The sequence below is a fragment of the Marmota monax genome, unplaced genomic scaffold, assembly GCF_021218885.2.
Source record: "Marmota monax isolate L192 unplaced genomic scaffold, Marmota_monax_Labrador192_F-V1.1 WCK01_AAM20220418_F8-fsc00019, whole genome shotgun sequence".
NCBI classification, from domain to species: domain Eukaryota; kingdom Metazoa; phylum Chordata; class Mammalia; order Rodentia; family Sciuridae; genus Marmota; species Marmota monax.
The window spans coordinates 10,712,328-10,735,799 of record NW_026695242.1 but is presented as its reverse complement, the minus strand read 5'-3'; the positions used below and the strand labels follow the sequence as shown (position 1 = coordinate 10,735,799).

The following is a 23,472-nucleotide window of genomic DNA, read 5'->3' as shown; positions in this document are numbered from 1 at the left end:
GCATAATGGGGAGATTTTAGCTTGAACTGTTTATCAGGACTTATAGCTTTCATTTATTGATACTAAAGAGCTCATAAACTACAATAATTCATTCATTTAAGTATATTGCTTTAACGTAAAATAACAAATAATTGACAAGGAGATGTCATACAAAATCTGCACTATAACTTTGAGTGAGATTCCTATTAAACACACCCCACCCAAAACTACCCACATACACATTTGAAGTACTAAAGATAAAAGCAATAGTTTTCCTTTGCAGATGAAGCTGAAGTACAGATAGTAAAATGAAGATTGGTTGAAATATACAACTCCTAAAAGAAAATGTAGGGTCAATACTCCAGCATATAGGCAGAGGCAACAACTCTCAAAAGGACCCCTAAAGCTCAGTAAATAATGCCAAGAGTTAATAAATTGAATGGAATCAAATAAAAAGTTTCTGCACAGCAAAGTAAACAATCAAGACTGTGAAGAGGAGGGACAAGATGGCAGATAAGAGTGAGGCAGCATTTCTCCGAGTTTGGCTAACCAGAAATCAAGCAATGGGAATACTGCTTCTCCCTGAAGCTTAGAGCGAAAAATCCTGAGACTGGAGGGGAAGTCTGCCCTAGCTGAACCACAGACTGTTCAATTCATTAAACAGATCTAAAAGAAGGTTGCCCTGAGTTTATCTCTGTCAGCAGAGAGCCGATCCAGGAGCCACCTTGGAACTACAGTTTAGCAGCACAAACAGGAACTGGAAACCCAGATCTGAGTTCACAACTATGTCGCATGAAGACTTAACTGCGCCTAATAAGCCCATGGGAAATCAGAAACTAAAAGCATTTTCCCAGTGGAAACACAAATTGGATATGCCAGAGAGAACTCGTCTCTCCCCAACCCTGTGAGTCCTGAGGCTCTCAAGAGCTAACAAGGCTAGCTACAGTGGGTTAGGAAGTTGGAAGAGTGGGTATGGGGGCACACGGCTCCCAATTTGCCCAGCTAAGCAGTCCCAGCAACTACCCAGTCTGGCACCCACTGAGTTCCCAGGATCCATCCAGACTGGCACCTGCTAGGTCCCAGGACCATCCCAGTCCCTGGAGCCCTCCTTGGACTAGCACCCCACTGGGTCCCTGGGTCCCCAGTGCCCACCAGGTCCAGTTACCAGTCCAGCATCTGCCCAAGGCCCCCACCTTCCATCCCCCAGTGCCCTGGCCTCCCACCTAGCTCACCACTCTGCCTACTAGGCCCACAGCTTTGCCACAGGCCCATAACCCAACCTGCCAGGCCACCACTTCACTGCCAGTCCTGCCCAGCTCAGCCCACAGCTTTTTGCGGCAAACAAGGCCCATCTCCTGGCCCTGATCCACCAGGCCCAGGCCATGTAGGCCACCAGACATAACCACCCAATAATAGCCCAGCCTGCCTGGCCCACAACTTTGCAGCCAGGCGCACCTGACCCAGCAAGCCACTTCTCCCCTAGGCCCACCCAGCTTGAAGCTTTGCTGCCTAGCCTTCCCAGTGTATACTGGCTAGGCCTGCCCAACAAGCCACTATACCACCTGGCCCAGCCAGCCACTTTACCACCCTGCCTACAACACAACCAGCCCACACCAATCTCCCAAGAAGGGAAGTTGGGAAGTCTTAAACCCCAAACTTCAACTCAGTAAGCAACAAAATAAAAAGGTAGGACTCTTCCCAAGGCCCACCCTTCCATGCTTAGTTCATACCTCAAGAATAAATTAAAAGAATATATACTACAGAGCTATAGTAACAAAAAAGGCATAGCATTGACACAAAAACATACTGGTAGACCAATGGAACAGAATAGAAGACACAGAGACACACCCACATAAATACAGTTATCTCATACTAGACAAAGGCACCATTAACATACACTGGAGAAAAGATAGCCTCTTCAACAAATGGTGCTGGGGAAACTGGAAATCCATATGTAATAAAATGAAATTAGACCCCTATCTCTCACCCTGCCCAAAAATCAACTCAAAGTGAATCAAAGATCTAGGCACTAGACCAGAGACCTTGTGCCTACTAGAAGAAAATGTAGGCCCAAATCTCTATCATGTTAGCTTAGGAACCAAATTCCTCAATAAGACTCCTAAAGTACAAGAAATCAAGAATCAATAAATGGTATTGTATCAAACTAAAAAGCTTTTTCACAGCAAAGGAAACAAGCAAGAACACAAAGAGAAAGCCTGCAGAACAGGAGAAAATCTTTGCCACCTGCACCTCAGATAGAGCATTAATCTCCTGGATGTATAAAGAACTCAAAAAACTTAATACTAGAAAAACAAATAACCCAGTCAATAAATGGGCAAAGGAACCGAACAGACACTTCACAGAAGAAGAAATACAACTGATCAACATATATATGAAAAAATGTTCAACATCTCTAGCAATTAGAGAAATGTAAATTAAAATTACACTAAGATTCCATCTCACTCCAGTCAGAATGGCAATTATCAAGAATGCACGTAACAATAAATGTTGAAGAGCATGTGGGGGAAAAAGTTCACTCGTATATTGCTGGTAGGACTGAAAACCTGGTGTACCACTCTGGAAAGCAGTATGGATATTCCTCAGAAAACTTGGAACAGAGCCACAATTTGACCCTATTATTGCACTCCTCAGTATATACACAAAGGACTTAAAAATCAGCATACTACAGTGATGTGGTCACATCAATGTTTATAGCAGCTGAATTCACAATAGCTTAGGTGCCCTTCAACAGATGAATAAAGAAAACATAGTATATATACACAATGGAATATTGCTCAACCACATGGAAGAATGAAATTTGCCAATGAATGGTAAGTGAAATTAACCAATATCAAAAACCCAAAAGCCAAATGTTCTGATTAGTGTATACACAGCAAGAGGGGAAGAGAAGTTCATTGTATTAGACAAAGGGGAATGAAGGGTAGGTGGGGGGACAGGAATAGGAAAGACAGTAGAATGAATTGGATATAACTTTCCTATGTTCATATATGAATACACAACCAATGAAATTTCACGTTGTGTACAACTACAAGAATGATATCCTAATTAGAATAAATTATATTCCATATATGTATAATATGTCAAAATATACTCTACTGTAGAGATTCAGACAATGGAAATATACGAGGAAGCATTCCTCTGGTGAGCAAATTCCCCAGGGGGTAACTGGCACTCTGTTTCCCAGGCTTGGAATTCTGGGCAGTTTCTTCTAGAAGCTAGTAAGATAACTAATACAGTTGCAGTATCTAGTTTATGGTAATATCCTTCGTGAAGAGGCTCTGTGCTAGAGTCTTATCAGCCTGGACCTTGATTTCAGACATTCAGCTCCTGGAAATAAAGGAACACCAAACAATAAAGTAATTATGGCACTAGTGACCTAAAGTAACCTATTGATATAAATAAAGCTTGACAGTTTGGCCTCTCTGCCATTTTGCCATCTTTTCTGCCTCTGCATCTTGTCTCTGCGTCTCTTTTATTTTCCTTATACTCTACTGTCATGTATATTTAAAAAGAACAAATTTTAAAAGTAATGTGAAGACAGAACCCATAGAATGGGAGAAAAGTTTTGCTAGTTACTCTTCTGACAGAGGATTAATATGTGCAATATATAAAGAACTTTAAAAACTTAGCACCAAAAAAAAACCCAATTAATAAATTAATAAATACCAAGAAGAGCATGGAATAAGATATTTCAAGCTCTAAAAGAAAACAATTGCCAACCAAGATTGCTGTACTCAGCAAGCTCTCTTTAACATTCAAAGGGGAATTACAAACCTTCCATGACAAGGATTAACAAAAAGAATACTAAGCCAGCAATATACAGAATACTTAAAGATAAATTATACATAGAGGATCCCAAAAACAAACCCCAAACTCTCAAATGAATGACAATCAATAGAAGACAAACTAAATGAAAACCAAAACAGAATTAAATACAACAAGTGGCAGCAAACCACAAACACATAGCCGTAATAACACTGAATAGAAATGGTCACAACTCCCCAATTAAAAAATGTAGATTAAGAGAATGGATTTTAAAAAATCCAACCATATGCTGTTTGCAAGAGACTCATCTCATAGGTAAGGACACTCACAGGCTGAAGGTAAAAGGAAGGAAAAAATATTTCATGCCAACAGACTTCAAAAACAAGGCAGGAGTAACAATTCTCATATATGACAAAACTGACTTCAAGCAAAAATTAATCAGAAGAGACAGGGCCATCACATCTTAGTAAAGGGAATAATGCAACAAGAAGAAATAAATATAGTTAATATATGTATCCCAAATGTTAACACACCCAATTACATTTAAAAAATACTCATTGATATTAAATCCCAGATAATTCCAATATAATAATACTGGAATATTTCAATGCACTCTTATCATGAATAGACAGGTCATCAAAGCATAAAATCAATAAAGATATATCCAATCCAAATAATAATATAAATCAAATGGACCTAATAGACATCTACATATTATTTCACCCCAAAACAGTTAAACTTACCTTCTTCTCAGCAGCTTATTGAACATTCTTCAAAATAGACCATATTTTAGGTCATAATGTTCCTCTAAGTAAATACAAAAATGCTGATATAATCCAATGCATCATATTGGATCATAATGGAATGAAACTAGAAATCAACAGCAAGAAAAATAACAGAAACCACAAAAATATATGAAGATTAAACAATATACTTTTAAATGAAGAATAAATTAAAGAATAAATGAGAGAAGAAATCAAGAAATTCTTAGAAACAAATGAAAACAAAGATACAACATATCAAATCTCTGTAATAGTATGAAAGCAGTACTAATTAAATATTTTTGTACCAGGGATTGAATCTAGAGGCACTTAATCACAGGGCCACAATCCCAGCCCTTTTTCTATTTTTTTTTTTTTTTTTTGTATTTTGAGTCAGAGCCTCACTAAGTTGCTCAGGCTGGCCATGAACTTGTGATGCTCCTGCCTCAGCCTCCCAAGCCACTGAGATTATAGATGTGCACCACCATGCCCTGCCTAAGAAGAAAATTTATTACATTAAACACCTACATTAAAAATATAGAGAGATCCCAAATAAATAGCTTATGCTCCACCTCAAGGCCTCAGAAAAAGAACAAACTAACCCTAAAACCAGTAGAAGACAGAAAAAAGTAAAGATCAGAGCCAAAATTAATGAAAGTGAGAATAATGAAACAATACATAGGATCAATGCAACAAAAGTTAGTTTGTTTTTTATTTAACTAAGATTAGTTAGCCAAATGAACCAAAAGAAAGAAAGGGGACCCAAACAACAAAATTGGACATGACAAAGGAAATATTACCACAGACAATTCCGAAATCAAAAAGATCATTAGAAACTATTTAAAAAATTTATATTCCAATAAACTGTAAAATCTTGAAGACATTGACTAATATGTAGATACTTATGACCTGCCCAAATTGAATCAGGAAGATATAGAAAACATAAACTGACCAATGAAATTGAAAAAACAATCAAAAACCTACCAATGAAGAAAAGTCCAAGACCAGATGGATTCTCAGCTGAGTTTTATCAGACATTTACTGAAGAACTAACACAAGTCTTCCTTAATTTATTCCATAAAATTGAAAGGGAGAGAATACTCCCAAATACATTCTATGAAGCTACTATAACCCTGATACCAAACCAGAAAAAGATACATGTAGGAAAGAAAACTACAGACCAATATCCCTGATGAACATCAATGCAAAAATTCTCAATAAAATATTAGTAAACTGCATTTAAAAATGTATTAGGAATCCTACATCATATGGAGAATAAACAATATACTACTGAATGAACAAAGGGTTACAGAAGACATCAAAGAGGAAATTAAAAAATTCTTAGAGGTAAATGAAAATTCAAACACAACATATTGAAATATCTGGGACACTATGAAAGCAGAACTAAGAGGAAAATTCATTTCTTGGAGTTCATTCCTTAAAAGAAGGAAAAGCCAACAAATAAATGACCTCACACTACACCTCGAAGCCTTAAAGAAAGAAGAACAAATCAGCAGCAAATACAGTAGAAGGCAAGAAATAATTAACATCAGAGCTGAAATCAATGAAATCGAAACAAAAGAAACAATCAAAAAAATTGACAAAACTAAAAGTCGGTTCTTTGAAAAAATAAATAAGATTGATAGACCACTAGCCATGCTAACAAAGAGAAGAAGAGAAAGAACCCAAATTACTAGCTTACAGGATGAAAAAGGCAACATCACAATAGACACTTCAGAAATATAGAAGATAATTAGAAATTATTTTGAAACCCTATACTCTAATAAAATAGAGGATAGTGAAGGTATTGATAAATTCCTTAAGGCATATGAGCTACCCAGATTGAGTCTAGATGATATAAACTACCTAAACAGGCCAATATCAAGTGAGGAAATAGAAGAAGCCATCAAAAGACTACCAACCAAGAAAAGCCCAGGACCTGACGGATATACAGCAGAGTTTTACAAGAACTTTAAAGAAGAACTAATACCAATATTCCACAATCTATTTCAGGAGACAGAAAAAGAGGGAGTACTTTCAAATTCATTCTATGAGGCCAACATCACCCTGATTCCAAACCCAGATAAAGACACTTCAAAGAAAGAAAACTTCAGACCAATATCCCTAATGAATTTAGATGCAAAAATCCTCAATAAAATTCTGGCAAATCGGATACAAAAACATATCAAAAAGATCGTGCACCATGACCAAGTGGGATTCATCCCTGGCAAGGCTGGTTCAATATACGGAAATCAATAAATGTAATTCACCACATCAATAGACTTAAAGATAAGAACCATATGATCATCTCAATAGATGCTGAAAAAGCATTGGACCAAATACAGCGTCCCTTTATGTTCAAAACTCTAGAAAAATTAGGGATAACAGGAAATTACCTCAATATGGTAAAAGCTATATATGCTAAGCCTCAGGCTAGCATCATTCTAAATGGAGAAAAATTGAAGGCATTCCCTTTAAAATCTGGAACAAGACAGGGATGCCCTCTCTCACCATTTCTATTCAACATAGTTCTTGAAACACAAGCCAGAGCAATTAGACAGACAAAGAAATTAAAGGCATAAATATAGGAAAAGAAGAACTTAAATTAGCACTATTTGCCGATGACATGATCCTATACCTAGCAGACCCAAAAAATTCAACCAAGAAACTTCTAGAACTAGTAAATGAATTCAGCAAAGTGGCAGGATATAAAATTAATACCAATAAATCAAAGGCATTCCTGTATATCAGTGACAAATTCTCTGAAATGGAAATGAGGACAACTACTCCATTCACAATATCCTCAAAAAAAAATAAAATACCTGGGAATCAACTTAACAAAAGAGGTGAAAGAGATATACAATGAAAACTACAGAACCCTGAAGAAAGAAATAGAAGAAGACCTTAGAAAATGGAAGGATTTACCTTGCTCATGGATTGATAGAATTCATATTATTAAGATGGCCATATTACCAAAAGCACTTTACAGATTCAATTCAATTCCCATCAGAATCCCAATGACATTCCTTGCAGAAATAGAAAAATCAATCATGAAATTCATCTGGAAAAACAAGAGACCCAGAATAGCTAAAGTAATTCTAAGCAGGAAGAGTGAAATTGGTGGTATCGCGATTCCAGATTTTAAACTATACTATAGAGCAATAGTAACAAAAACAGCATGGTACTGGCACCAAAACAGTCTGGTAGACCAATGGTACAAAATAGAGGACACAGAGACAAATCCACAAAATTACAACTACCTTACATTAGACAAAGGTGCTAAAACCATGCAATGGAGAAAGGATAGCATCTTCAACAAATGGTGCTGGGAGAACTGGAAATACATATGCAATAAAATGAAATTGAATCCCTTTCTCTCACCATGCACAAAAGTCAACTCAAAATGGATCAAGGAGCTAGGAATCAGACCAGAGACTCTGTGTCTAATAGAAGATAAAGCTGGCCCTAATCTTCATCACGTGGGGGCAGGCCCCAAATTTCTTAATAAGACAACTATAGCACAAGAGTTAAAACCAAGAATCAACAAATGGGATAAATTCAATCTAAAAAGTTTTTTCTCAGCAAGAGAAATAATATGTGAGGTGAATAGGGAGCCTACATCCTGGGAACAAATTTTTACCCCCCAAACATCAGATAGAGCTCTAATCTCTACAGTATACAAAGAACTCAAAAAGTTAAACAACAAAAAAGCAAATAACCCAATCAACAAATGGGACAAGGACTTGAACAGAAACTTCTCAGAAGAGGATTTACAATCAATCAACAAATACATGAAAAAATGCTCACCATCTCTAGCAATCAGAGAAATGCAAATTAAAATGGCAGCCATTATGAAGTCAAACAACAGTAAGTGCTGGTGAGGATGTGGGGAAAAAGGTATACTCATACATTGCTGGTGGGACTGCAAATTGGTGCAGCCAATTTGGAAAGCAGTATGGAGATTCCTTGGAAAGCTGGGAATGGAACCACCATCTGACCCAGCTATTCCCCTTCTCAGACTATACCCAAAAGACCTAAAAAGAGCATACTACAGGGACACAGCCACATCAATGTTTATAGCAACACAATTCACAATAGCTAGAATGTGGAACCAACCTAGATGCCCTTCAATAGATGAATGGATTAAAAAAATGTGGCATTTATACACAATGGAATATTACTCAGCACTAAAAAATAACAAGATCATGGCATTTGCAGGCAAATGGATGGCATTAGAGCAGATTATGCTAAGTGAAGTTAGCCAATCCCTAAAAAACAAATGCGGAATGTTTTCTCTGATATAAGGCGGGTGACTCAAAATGGGATAGGGAGGAAGAGCATGAGAAGAAGACTACCACTAAATAGGGAAGAGAGGTGGGAGGGAAAAAGAGGGAGAAGGGGAGTTGCACAGAAGATGGAAGGAGAACCTCATTGTTATACAGAATACATATATGATCTTGTAATGAGAAAAAAAAAAGTATGTCACATTAGTTTGGATAGAGAGAAAAGATGGGAGAGGAGGGGAGGAGTAGGGAGTATAGGAAGGGCAGCAGAATAGAATAGACAACATGATTGATGTATATACATTCCATGTATGTATTATATGTCAAAATACATTCTGCTGTCATGTATGACTAAAAAAAATAAAATAAAATAAAAATAAATCGTATGGTTAAAAAAAATGTATTAGGAAGATAATACACCATGATCAAGTAGGCTTCAATCCAGGGATTCAAGGCTGGTTCAACATATGCAAATCAATAAATGTAATTTATCACTTAAATAGAATCAATAATAACAAGAATCATATAATCATCTAAGTAGATGCTGAAAAGGCCTTTGATAAAATATAACAACTATTCATGTTAAAAATATCAGAGAAACTAGGGATAGGAGGAACTTACCTATCTATAAGGTAAGATATTATAAAGGCAATATACAAACAACTGGAAGCTTTTCCTTTAAAATCAGGGGCAAGGCAAGGATATCCACTCTCACCATTTCTATACAATATAGTTCTTAAAACTCTAGCCAAGCAATCAGGCAACATAAGGAAATTAAATGGATAAACACCAGAAAGAGAAAAAGAAAAAAGAAGTCAAATTACTACTCTTTATTAATGACATGATCCTATATCTAGAAGACCTAAAAATTCCACCAGAAGACTTCTAAAGCTGATAAATGAAATTTAGCAAAGTAGCAGGATACAATGTCAACACTTATAAATCAATAGCTTTCCTACACTCCAATAGTGATTCAGTTGAGAAATAAATAAGAAAAAACCATCCCTTTTACAATAACCTCAAAAACTAAAAATAATTTATCTGGACATTAAATTCTGGGCAAGGAAGTGAAATAGCTCTACAATGAAAACTATAGAACATTAAAGAAAGAGAGAAGACCTCAGAAAATGGAAAGACTTCCCATGTTCTTGGACAGGCAGAATTAATATTGTCAAAATGGCCATACTACCAAAAGCAATATACACATTCAATGCAATCACCAGCAAAATACCAATGACATTCTTTACAGAACTAGGAAAAAACAGTCCTTAAATTCATTTGGAAGAATAAGAGACCTAGAATAGACAAAGCAATTCTGAACAAGAAAAGTGATGTAAGAGGGATCACAATACCCAATCTCAAATTATATTACAGAGCTATAATAACAATAACAGCATGGTACTAGCATTAAAATAGACATGAAGACCAATAGAATAGAATAGAAAACACTGAGATAAACTCAGATAATTACAGCTATCTCATTCTTGATAAAAGTGCCAAAAATATATGTTGGAGAAAAGACAACATTTTCAACAATTGGTGCTAGGAAAGCTGGATTTTCATATGCAGAAGAATTAAATTAGATTCCTGTGTTTTATCTTGTACAAAAGTCAATTTAAATGAATCAAAGACCAGGAATTAGACCAAAACTATGCAACTGTTAGAAGTCAACACTCCATCATATAGGTACCGGCACTGACTTCTTTAACAAGACCCCCTAAAGCTCAAGAAATAAAACTAAGAATCAATAAGTGGGATGCTATCTTCTGCACAGCAAAAGAATTGATTAAGATAGTGAAGAGAGAGCATATAGAATGGGAAAAAATCTTTGCCAGCCACTCCTCTGTCAAGGATTAATATCCAGAATATACAAAGAACTCAAAAAACTTAATGCCTAAAAAAAAACAATTAATAAATGGGCCAAAGACCTAAGTGGAATTTTTTTAAAAAGGAAATACAAATGGCCAACAAATATTTTAAAAAATGTTCACCATCTCTAGCAATCAGGGAAATCCAAATCAAAACTACACTAAGATTGCATCTCACCCCAGTTAGAATGGCAATTATCAAGAATACAAATAAGAATAAATACTAGTGTGGAGGTACAGGAAATGGTATACTTATACATTGCTAATGGGACTGCAAATTATACAACCACTATGGAAAACAGTATGTAGACTCCTCAAAAAAAAAAACAGAATAAAACTACCATATGATTCACCTGTCCCACTCCTCAGTATTTATCCAAAAGAACTAACATCAGCATACTATAGTAATACAGCCACTTCAGTGTTTATAGCAGCACAATTCATAATAGCCAAATTATGGAATCAACCCAGATGTCCATCAGATGAATGGATTAAGACAATGTAGCAGATATATACATGGAGTTGTACTTGGCAGTAAAGAAGAATGGAATAATGGCATTTACTAGCAAATGGATGGAAATGAAGAAAATCATGCTAAGTGAAATAAGCCAGACTCAGAAAACCAAGAGCTGAATGTTTCTCTCATACGTGGAAGCTACAGCAAAATAAGGAAAAGTAAATGACGGGGCAGGAGATTGTCTATTATATAGATATATGGTAGATCTGTAGATAAGAAGAAGGAGAATGACAGGGACAGAGGAAAGAAGGAAAAGGGGTAGAAATATGTAATGAATTAAACAATAGCATGTTATACACATATATATAAATATACCAAGAATAATTTTACCCATATATACATTTATATGTAGAAATGCCAATCAAAATTAAATAAATAAAGAGGTGAAAGGAGAATCAATAGAGGAGAGGGAAAAGGGAGGAGAAAAGGAAAATTGAAATCAATTTCCTTGAATGTATTGTTTTGTAAAATAAATCCAAATACTCTACATAATTATAGTGCCCTAATTTTAAAAAAATATAAAACAATACAAATAATATACCAATTTAAGAAAAACTATAAATAAATTACAGAAATATCAGTAGAGGAGAGGGAAGGGAACGGGGGAAGGAGGAGGAAAGGGAAAGGGGAATTACTGGGGACTAAATTATAGCAAAGTATATTCTGTGCTTTTCTAATTATGTCAAAATGAATCCTAATAGTATATGTAACCAAAAAGAATCAATAAAAAAGAAACTTAATCAAATTCACACAACAAAAAAAAATACAAAAATAAATAAGAAATGCTAGAGAGAATGTGGAGAAAAAGGAAGACTTTTACACTTTTGGTGAGACTATAAATCAGTACAACCACTTTAAAAATCAGTACAGAAATTCCTCAAAAGACCATATGACCCGGCTATACCACTCCTTCATAGTTATCCTACTATAGCAAAAAATCATACTATAGTAGTACATGGATACCCATGTTTATAGCAGCACAATTCATAATAGCCAAACTATGGAACCAGCCTAGGTATCCATCAATAGACGAATGGATAAAGAAAGTGTGGTAAATGTACACAATGGAGTTTTATTCGGCCATAAAGAAAAATTAAATTTGGCACTTGGAGGAAAATGGATATAACCTGAGATCAATATGTTAAGCAAAATAAACCAAACTCAGAGAGTCAAGGGTTGTATGTTTTCTCTCATATGTGGAAGCTGGAGAAGAAGAACGAAAAGTAAAGTGGAGGTGGTCACATAAAAAAGCAAAGGGAGATCAGTAGAGACAAGGGATGGGTGAGGGAACTGGGGCGATGGCAAATGGGGAAAGAAGGGGAGTGCTGGGGAGTGATATTGACCAAATTACATTGTTATATTGTGTGCATATATTAATATGTAACAACAAAGCCCACTATTATGTATGACTATAATGCATCAATTTTAAAAATGTGGAGAAAAAAATAAACTAGTTAAGCTGAGCCCTAGACTTTACAGAAATTTGATATTGACTTGGTTTGAGGATTTTTCTTTCCAATAGGACACTGTGCTTACTCATTGAAACAGATCCCTCAGATTTTCTACATTAGTTCAGTGCTTTGCAATTTCATTATATTGATTATTTCTCAAAATAAATGCTCTCCTAGTTGGAGATAAGTTGGGAAAGGAAGCATAATTAATTGAAGAGATTTTAATATTCCTGGAACTTAAACTGTTCAGTTTTGAATGGGGAATTTAAAAATGAGCCAAGAGCCAAAAAATAATAATAATTTGTTTAGCTTTGAATTTATCCTGTGTTAATTTTTTAAATTTATTATAAACCAAATTCGAACTTTTTTAAAAAGCCCAGTAAATCAATCTAAATCAAAAATGAAAGTAGGTATATTCCAAAATTGTTTAAACTGACTATTAAAAAGGTATCTGAATGGAGAAACAAACCCGTTTCTGTCCTATTTGACTATCTTATTATATTTCACAGGGCAGACGAGAATGAAAAGACATTAACAATATCCCTAAGCCCAACACCCACAGTAAAATTAAGCATTGTAAACACTTCCAAAGTGTTTTCTCATCAAGTTCTTCCCGTTCAGAAACAATATGTACCCACCAAATAAAAACAATGGAGGCAGTGATTGCTTACGTCCCATTAAAATAACTGAAAATCTGATGTATAAGAAAGATTTTTTAAAATAAAAATAAAAAAGGTTAACAGGGCAATGTGTACTAGGACTCAGAATTCCCTCTTCTCAAATACTTTTTTTAAAATTTTTCCTGACAATACATATTTAACTAAATCTAAGCCAATGATCTCTAAAAACTATACATTCAATCAATTCATGAAAATTATATAGATTAATGGAGTAATTTGAGAAGGAAGTAAAGAAGAAATCAGCTGAAACAGCAGGAAAACTGCAGTCAGGGCTCTGGCAAGAAAGTATCCCAAGCCCTCACTGCCAATGTCCTGACTTCTTTCTGTAGTCAGATCAATTGATTCAAACAACTCCACAGCTCCAGCAGCCTACTAATTCCCCTAATGAAAAAATATCAAGCATTTCTCCGAAACAAGAGCCAGCTCAGTAGTTGTCATTTTTTCATTTTTAATATTTTATACATTTATACAAGGTGCCACACGCTACCTGTAGCATGAAAAGAAATCCTAGACTCTATGTTGTGGTTTTAAATGAGTATTCAGCAAGTGCTTGATTAAAAATACTAGATCACCACATGTGATCTCAGTGTCCCTAAAATGCCAGTTCGAAACAATACCAAAAGATTCTAGAGATTAAAGCATTGAGGAAATAGTCAAAATGATACTGTATTAATGCTCTATAAATATTAATGTTTAAAGTAAAAAGAAAATGTTTTAGCATAAGAAACAAATAATCTGACTTACTTATTTAAATATGGTAACCACAGAGCAATCAAACATAAAGTATTACAGGAAATAATATTTAATTTTTCGGAACTTAATCCATTGACTTTCCCAATATTTTCCAAATAAACTTATAAGATGATTATGCCACTGATTAAGTTTACATTTGACTCAGAAAATTAAAACACATTCACATCTTAAATGGGTTTTTGCTGGAAGGAATGATTACAAATGTTAAAAACAATGAAATCAGAAATAGTTCCATATAGAGCACTAATCTCCAGGATATATAAACAAATCAAAAAACTTAACACTAAAAACCAAAAAAAAAATCAATCAATAAATGGGCTAAGGAACTAAACAGACACTTCCCAGAAGAAGAAATACAATCAATCAACAAACATATGGAAAAATGTTCATCATCTCTAGCAATTAGACAAATGCAAATCAAAACTGCTCTTAGATTTCATCTTGCTCCAGTCAGAATGGCAATTATCAAGAATACAAGCAATAATAAGTGTGGGGAGGATGTGGGGGAAAAGATACACTCATACTTTCTTGGTGGGGCTGCAAATTGGTGCAACCACTCTGGAAAGCAGAATGGAGATTCCTCAGAAAACTTGAAATGGAACTACCATTTGAAAGAAAGCCCTTTCCCTAAAAGGACTTAAAATTTTCATATACAGTGATACAGCCACATCAATATTTATAGCACCTCAATTCACAATAGCTAAACTATGGAACCAACCTAGATGCCCTTCAACAGATGAAAGAAAATGTGGTACATATCAGCCTTAAAGAAGAATGAAATTATGGCATTTGCAGGTAAATGGATGGAACTAGAGAATATCATGCTAAGTGAAATAAGCCAATTCCAAAAAACCAAAGGCTTAATGTTTTCTCTGATAAGTGGATGCTGTTCCACAGTGGGGGAGGAGGGGGATGAAGGAATTTTGGATTGTGCAGAGAGGAGTGAAGGGAGGGGTGGGGCTGTGGGGATTGGAAGGACAACAGAAGGAGATAGACATTATCAGACATTATTACCCTATATACATGTATGATTATACTACTGGTGTGACTCTGCACCATGTACAGCCAGAAGAATGAGAAGTTGTGCTCCATTTGTGTACAATGTGTCAAAATGCATTCTACTGTCATGTACAACTAAGTAGAACAAATTTTTTTTAAAGAAATAGTTCTACATAGTTGAAGACACATTGGTCCTAAAGTTTGAAGTACGCATCCTTACTATGCCATTAAATAACTGCATAATTGAATAAGCCACTACCACTCCACTACTTGATTATGTTAGCCATAACATAGAACAATTTGTCTTCACCTATCTACTTACAAGGTTGTGAAATCAGTTGAAGAATATTTACCAATGGACAACATACTAGACATGTGTGAAACAGGAAAACAAAAGATTTAGAATTTACAATCTAGTTTTATGGCTATTTTATCAATTTAAAAGTTCCAATTTAAAAGTTTAAAAGAGGCCACTGTCATTAAGTTCATGAGATCTTTCAGTAGTGAATAAGAACTGAAAAAAATATTCACTCAATAATTGTTTATTGAGCATCATCTCAATGAAGGGTACTAAGCTAGACACTTGTGAGAAATAGATACCTTCATTTAGAGTTAAACTGTAAAAAATGATTTATCAATATTTTTCCTAATATCAAATCTATAGAGTATGGAAACTGGAAGTGACAACAAATTGGAACAAGGTCCATTAGGAGAAAATGATAGAAATTAGATTATGGTTATAATATACAACTCTGTAAATACACTCAAAATCAGTGAATGGTACATTTAAAATTAGTTAATTTTGTGATATGTAAATCATACTTTAATAAAGCTGTTTTAAAGAAGATCTTCTCATAGCACTTTATTAATGAGAAAGTATAGGTACATAAGATAGAGTGAATAGACATTAGACAATTCATTTCTTTTGAGGCAAACTGGAACAAATTCTTGAGTCTTCATTCAGTGAGCTTTTCACCAAACCAGAAGCCCTCAAAGATTTAAGTTTGTATCTTATATATAAACCTTCCCAGGTAACATCACACAAATTTGCTGCTTCTCCTAATGCATATTTCTTGAGAAAGGCTTATCTTAATTGCTCTCCTGAGCTCCAAGCTTATCATTCAGGATCTACTATCTCTCATATGAGCCTCAAATCCAGTATGTCTAAAACCCATAAATTTTTTCTCTTCTACATAAACAGAAAATTGACATCTCAATGACCAATCAGAATCCTAGAAGTCTTCTTGGGATGCTTCTTCCCTCCCTCTGAAAGGATTCCAATCACTTTCCAATTTGCAGACTATACTTCTTTCTTTATACTTTCTTTCTCTAATTCATTCTCTACTTCACTCCATCATTTCATAGCCAGATGACTGCATCAGCCACATCACTGGCCTCTGCCTCAGTAACAGTCCTAAAATGGAAATCTGTTCATATCATTTTCCCATTTAAAATTCTTTAACAGCTGGATGTAGTGGTACACACCTGAAATCCTAGCAATTTGGGAGATTGAAACAGGAGGATCACAAGTTCAAGGTCAGCCTCGGTAACTTAGCAAGACCCTGTCTCAAAAATAAGAAGTGCTAAAGATGTGGCTCAGTGATAGAATGTACCTGGTTTCAATCCCCAGTACTGGAAAAAAATTCTTTAATGATTCCCCCTTAGCTTTAAGACTGTAGCTCAAATATTTTAGTTTAGCACATTGGCCTTTCTTTTTATTTTTTACTTGGTACATTATAATTATGCAAAACAGTGGATTTCATTGTGATATATTCATACATGCACATAACATAATATGGTCAATTTCAATCCCCAGTACCTTCTCTTTCACTTCTCCCCTCCCTCCCCAAATTCCCATCCTCTACTCTACTAGTCTCCTTTCTACCTTGTGAAGTCCCTGTTATTGTTTTTGTTGTTTTCCCTTTTCCTCGTTAGCTTCCACATATGAGAGAAATTCTACCACCTTTGCCTTTCCAAGTTTGGCTTATCTCAATAATATTTGGTCTCAAGTTCCATCCATTTTCCTGCAAGTTACATGATTTCACTCTTCTTTATGGCAGAGTAAAATTCCATTGTGTACACATATCACATTTTCTTTACCTGTTCATTCATTTAGGCTATTTCTACTACTTGGCTATTGTGAATTGTGCTGTACGCACACATGCATGAACACACAAACACACCAAAATAGATCATTATATGGTAGGGTTGTGTGTGTGTGTGTGTGCATGTGTGCATGTGCATGCACAAGCATGTATTTGTGTGCATGTGTGTTTTATAGGTAACTACAAAATGTTTCTTAAGTAGGGTACTGTCTATACTAAGGAAAATGCCATAAGGCATAATCTGAAGTGGACACAGATATCCCACTGTCTTATGATACCCTACTATTCAGATGCACAAATTAGCAGAAGCCAAGTTTGGTGGTAGAGAAATAGCAACTCTTTACCACATTCAAATGTACAGGAGTTTTTAGGGATGTGGAAGAGCAAAAGGTGGGTGGGGAGAAAAAAGGCAGAAGAGCAAAGAGATAAAGTTGCTAAAGTACTTCTAAAATTTCTAACATCCAAATTGAAGCCATTTGGGATATTTTAGGGGGGATTGTTCTCTTTATATATGAAAGTAGAGTGTATTTTAACATACATGGAACTTATGATATATTGTTACAACACAGAAACACCTCACTTCCATCTTCCCAAGTTCCTATATGGTTTGCTGTATTCATAGGCAATCATTATTCACAGAGAGAGATATATCAAGGGAGAAAAAGTCAACTTCCAATTCTGGGTGAATATAATGCAGAATAGGAATACAAAGTCAACCCATAAATGAAAGCATGACTTCAGTGGAAGCAAAAGCTTAGAGCCAGGGGTGGGGTTGTGGCTCAGTGGTAGACTCACACATTTGAGACCCTGAGTTCAACCCTCAGCACCACATAAAAATAAATAAGTGAAATAAAGGTATTGTGTCCAACTACAACCAAAAAATAAATATTTTTTTAAAAAGCTTAGAGCCAGAGGTGACCCTGGATATATGAGTTCCCAGAGAATTCACAGAAATCTTGAAGAAGACATTATATTTGACAGGATATGGAATGAGGGTACACACCAATTATATCTAGATCTTAAAGGCAAAAAGATCCCAGCAGACAAGTGGTTTTTTTGACCATAAGTAAGTAGATTGTAAGTAAATGAAACATGAAGGGTTTTTTTTTTTTGGGGGGGGGGGGAATACAAGCAAGCTGGCAATGGTCACTTAAAGCTCTTATTGGGTTATTAAGAGAAAGTCATGCCAAACTAACTTCATTTCCTTTATAACTAGGATTACTAAACTGATAAATCCATGATGCCACAGACAATATATCTTGATTTCAAAAAGGCTTTTGGGAAAGAGCTTGAAGCTAAAATAAAGAAACATAGTTTATACAGTAACCCAATAAAGGGAGCAAAAAGCTCATTTCAATAACTTTACTCAAAGTATACTAATATTTGATTGGTATTAACACAAAGATAGATATGGCACTGTTGTCCATGTCATTAAATATTTTTTATGAATAACTTGGTTAAAGAAATTTGATATTGACACCAGGCTAAGAGGAGATGACAAAATCAAGAGCTAAAAAGATCCTGAGGAACTGTAACAAAAATTCAAAATGGACAAAATCAGTTGGCAGAATGCTTGCATTGCATGCATAAGGCCCTGGGTTCAATCCCCACCACCACCACACCAAAAAAAAGGCTCAAATTCAATAAATGTAACTGTGACATCTACCTTTTCATATTAAAAAAAGATAAACTAGTATAATATGAGAAAGACCTGAATTAAGAGTAGTTTAAGTTCAGACTTGGCAGTATTATAACTCTCAAAATCAACATGAACCAACAGCATGACAAGGCTACTGTAATACTTAAGACAATGTTAGACATTAAACATGGAGGAAATTATCTGAGTATATTTTGGAATATTCACATCAAACAGTTTATTTAGATTTCAAACTGTTTTGATTTCTACATTTTATGTGAGTTACTTACAATCTAGAACATGCATAGAAAAACATTTCCAGAAGTGATTTGGAGAATTTCTATTCTTATAATGGCAAAGTAGTAATTCAGTCCAATTCTAATGCTGAGGAAAATGAATAAGGTTTGATGAAAAATAAAATACTTCATCTTAACAACATCAGAGTTAATAAGATAGAAATTTCATGAGTGCAAAAAATGAAATGCTCAGCACACAATCAAATATAGCAATTCACATGAAAAGATAAGACAACATGAGCCAAACCCATGAGCAAACATCAAGAAGACCATAGCAGAAACAGACACCCAGAAAGTCTGGACACTGGGTCTTTCATACCTTAAGTATAAGACAACCTGTTTATCATGTTCAAAAACAGATCAAAATAAAGATTCAAATTTTTGAAAGGAAACTAAAAATTATACCTGTGACATAGGCAATTTTTAAAAATATATAAAATTTCTAGAGTGTTCAGAGTCATCTAAAACTGTCATACAAGGCACATTCAAGGATCAATAAATTTTTAACTTAGATAAGGAAGACATAGACAAACCCTAAGAGTGAAAATTATTTGAAAAATACCTTTTCTGTTTCTTGTAATGTTGAATTAGTAATTCAGTCCAATTCTGCCGCTGAGAAAAATGAATAAACTCTGGTTTAAGCAAAGACAAACAACTTTATTTGCTCTGGCAGTATTTCTCAGCAACTTTAATATGCTTATGTGCATTGAAAACTTTCAGAGCAAATTTCTGCGTGTGATTCTGACCATAAAAAACAAAACTCTTATTCATGTTCCATATTTACAAGATCGGTGCTAAAGAATACTTTTTAGGAAACGTTAGGCTAAATAATCTAATCTTGATCATCTCAAAAAACAAAAATAGGTATTTTAGCCAAACATGGTGGTGCATGCCTATAATACAGTGACTAGGGAGGCTGAGGCAGGAGGATCACAAGTTGGAGGACAGCCTCAGCACATAATATATATGGTGAGAACCCGTCTCAAAATTTAAAAAAAATAAAATGAGTTTGGGATGTGGCTTAGTGATAAAGTGCCTCTAGGTTCAATCCCCAGTACCCCCCCCAAAAAAAAAATAGCATCTTAATTCTACACAACACCTTAAAAGAAGTGAGTTGATAGCAATTCATGTATCAATGTTCCACAGGGATGCAATAATTATGTGAGTGACTTACAATTTAACACAAATTGTCTCCCTTTCTCTTTGAAGATGCCACTTCACTTTTCACAGAAGAGGTATCATTTTGTGCTATACATACTTATAAGTTCCTTAAATGATCTATACCAAATACAGGTTCTGGCAAGGCACCAGCAAGTGTGGGAGAAAATTCTTTGCAAACTTTTCTTCTGGACAGTATCATAAAATAAATAAATTAAGAAACTAAAAGTTTTTTTTCCTACTGAAACCATGCTGTTGAAATTATCTGACAAGATAAAACAAGCAGAATATCTTGCTTTTCTCCTAGTTAAAATGTATTTTTACTCATCTTCATTTATACATTTTCATAATGGATTACTTCAGACACCACAAACTACTGTAAATAAGCACTAATTATCCTTGATCAAGAGGAGCTTCCAAAGTAGAATTCAATTACAAACTAAAATAAACTTTCAAACATCTTAAGAATAAAAATTTCTCTCACTCAAATTATTTATACTTCTCCATTTATTATATATTATTTCTTTTGTTATCATTTATTCATATTTATATGGGGCATGATAATATAAGTGGCCAAAAGTCTAGAACTTGCTCTTAACCATTTCCTTATCAGCAAGTCATGCTCTATTCTTCAATTTCCCACTGTCTTTAGTACTAGCTTCTGGCTTTATTCTTTTGAGGTATACATTAGCCTTCACAGCCCAAGTCAGTCAGTTTCTGATGAGTGAAATTAAGAATGAAGGTGAGGAAACGATGCACCTGGATTAATGCCAGCTTCAGGGAATGGAATTAGAAGTGAGAACAATGCCAAAGCAAACTAAGCCGTCTTTTACTTACAGATGACACATGCTGCAAGAGACACATGACATCAATCATGTCCGCAAGGATAAGGAGTCTGGTAACTGCAGCCAACAAGGCACGAGCAGCTTGAACCACAGCCTCCCTTTTTGGGAGATAACAGGGGTCATCTGTAAATCTCTCAGCTGATACCTTCAGAGCTTCACCTGAAAAACATAGTCCAAAATAAGTTACACTTAAGTTTTATATCTATTTCAGCATTTATCAGCCAAACTAATTGCAAGTACATTCCGTGACTAAGCATAATATTAAAATACTATCAGTTGATGCTAGGACATTTTCTCTTAATAAACAAACTAAGGTTCAAACTGACATTTGTTTTTGATAAATGCTCTGAAATTTAAGAAGCATGATCCCATCTTACTGCAAGAAAATTATGCTCAGTTGAGTAGATAACATCCAGTAAAAGTTGCTATCAACTTCTGCATTTGCTGAATCTTAATTGCTGTGAAAGATTTCATTACAAGACTTCAATCATAAACACTTCTGTCTACAAAAATAACTTAAATCTTCATCAAGTTACTTTTTAACTCAATGGATATTAGAAAAGAACTAGCCTTTAAAATGAAAGCCGCTCTCTAATAAAAGTTTAACATAGGCTGATTTATTCTATACCAATATAGTCAATTGTATTCTAAATTTAGTCACAGAAGTAATACTTCACAGAACATAATTGTCAGAGAAATGCCATGTCTACTACTTTTAAGGTCTTTTAGATTAATTTTTTTATTATAAATATAATGTGTATTCATTTGTTTTTAAGAGTTCCCAGTTCAGAAGGGTCTAAGATGAAAAAGAAAAAGTTTCCTTTTCCCTAATCAAGAAATATAATTCATAATTTCCATGTCTATTTTTTTAATTTTTTAAACTTATTTTTATTATAAAAGTAATATGTGCCCATTTCTTTTACATAATATACCATATAAAGAGTATAAAGTAAAATTCTAAAATTCTCCATGCTAATTCCTAAAAACATCAACTATTCATTCATCCCTTTATCTAGAAATATTTCCATGAAGATATAGCTTACATGTATGTGTATATATAAGCATATATGTATATGCTTTATACATAAATGTGTGAATATTTTATTTATGTATGTTTTATGAAAATTTATATTGATTTGTTTTCCATAAAGAGATTTGATATCATAAGAAAACATTTATTTTACATATTATAAATGGAAAATATAATAGAGACATAAAACATTTGCACAAGTGGTTGCATACTGTAGAAATTTTCTACAACATGTTATTTTCACTTACTAGTTTATTTTCTTTTCACATTGGAATATAGGTGATCAGGCAGTAATATAATCCATCAATGAACAGTGTGGATTCAAGTCAGACTGTTTCAATGCCTCTGTCCTTGGACAAGTCACTTAACTTTTTATGACTCATTTTCCTTTTTTGTAAATGGAGTAATAATAACAACAAATATCTACGATTTTATGAGGAATAAATAAGAGCACTTGGCACTTAACAAACACTTGATTAGTGTCATAATTATTTTAAATGATTTATTGACATACTAAAATATGAATATTTTAGTTTTCACTTGTGAACTTCAACATAACAAATGGAATAAATTATTGTTAAGAAAAAAATATTAACTACTCTTCACCTCCCTGGAACTCAGGTGTCCTCCTGGCTCCAGTCCACCTCTGAGTCCTGCTCAACTCCCAGGACTACCGCAATGCCCACACTGACCATCCGAGCCGGCCTGCTTGATCTCCCACCCCAGCCCCAGAGCTCACCTGGTCCTGCCTCTCCTCCTGTTGATGGGGTGAAGGTGGGAGTTCATAACCCACTAGAATCAAAGTGTGGAATATGATATGTCAAGAAATTTGTAATGTTTTGAACAACCCACAATAAAAAATTAAAAAAAAAAAAAGATGGAAAGACCACCCATGTTCTTGAATAGGCAGAATCAATATCCTCAAAATGGCCATATTACTCAAAGCAACATACAGATTCAATGCAATCCCTATCAAAATACCAGTAACATTCTTCACAGAATTAGGAAAAAAAACCTAAATTAATTAATTCTTAAATTAATTTGGAAGAATAAGAGACTTGGGCTGGGGATGTGGCTCAAGCGGTAGCGCGCTCGCCTGGCATGCATGTGGCCCGGGTTCGATCCTCAGCACCACATACAAACAAAGATGTTGTGTCCACCGAAAACTAAAAAATAAATATTTTTTTTAAAAAAAAAAAAAAAAAAAAAAAAAAAAAAAAAATATTGTTTCTTATCACAGACAAAACCTGTGAAGAGAGACTGGTACTGCCTCAACATGTTACAGTCTTTCATTTCGCTCTCTTAAGCAACTCCATGTTAGGAAC

At 34.7% G+C, this 23,472-nt stretch overlaps 1 protein-coding gene across 3 annotated transcripts in view; it reads right to left on the bottom strand.

Annotated features, from left to right (window-relative positions):
• Ctnna3 (catenin alpha 3) overlaps positions 1-23,472 on the bottom strand; it is a 1,743,363-nt gene that overhangs the window by 1,592,230 nt on the left and 127,661 nt on the right. For all 3 annotated transcript variants that reach the window (XM_058577909.1, XM_058577913.1, XM_046419856.2), the window contains exon 4: positions 21,110-21,276. In XM_058577909.1, coding sequence (XP_058433892.1) covers positions 21,110-21,276 — 167 coding nt within the window. The remainder of the gene's footprint in view (positions 1-21,109; positions 21,277-23,472) is intronic.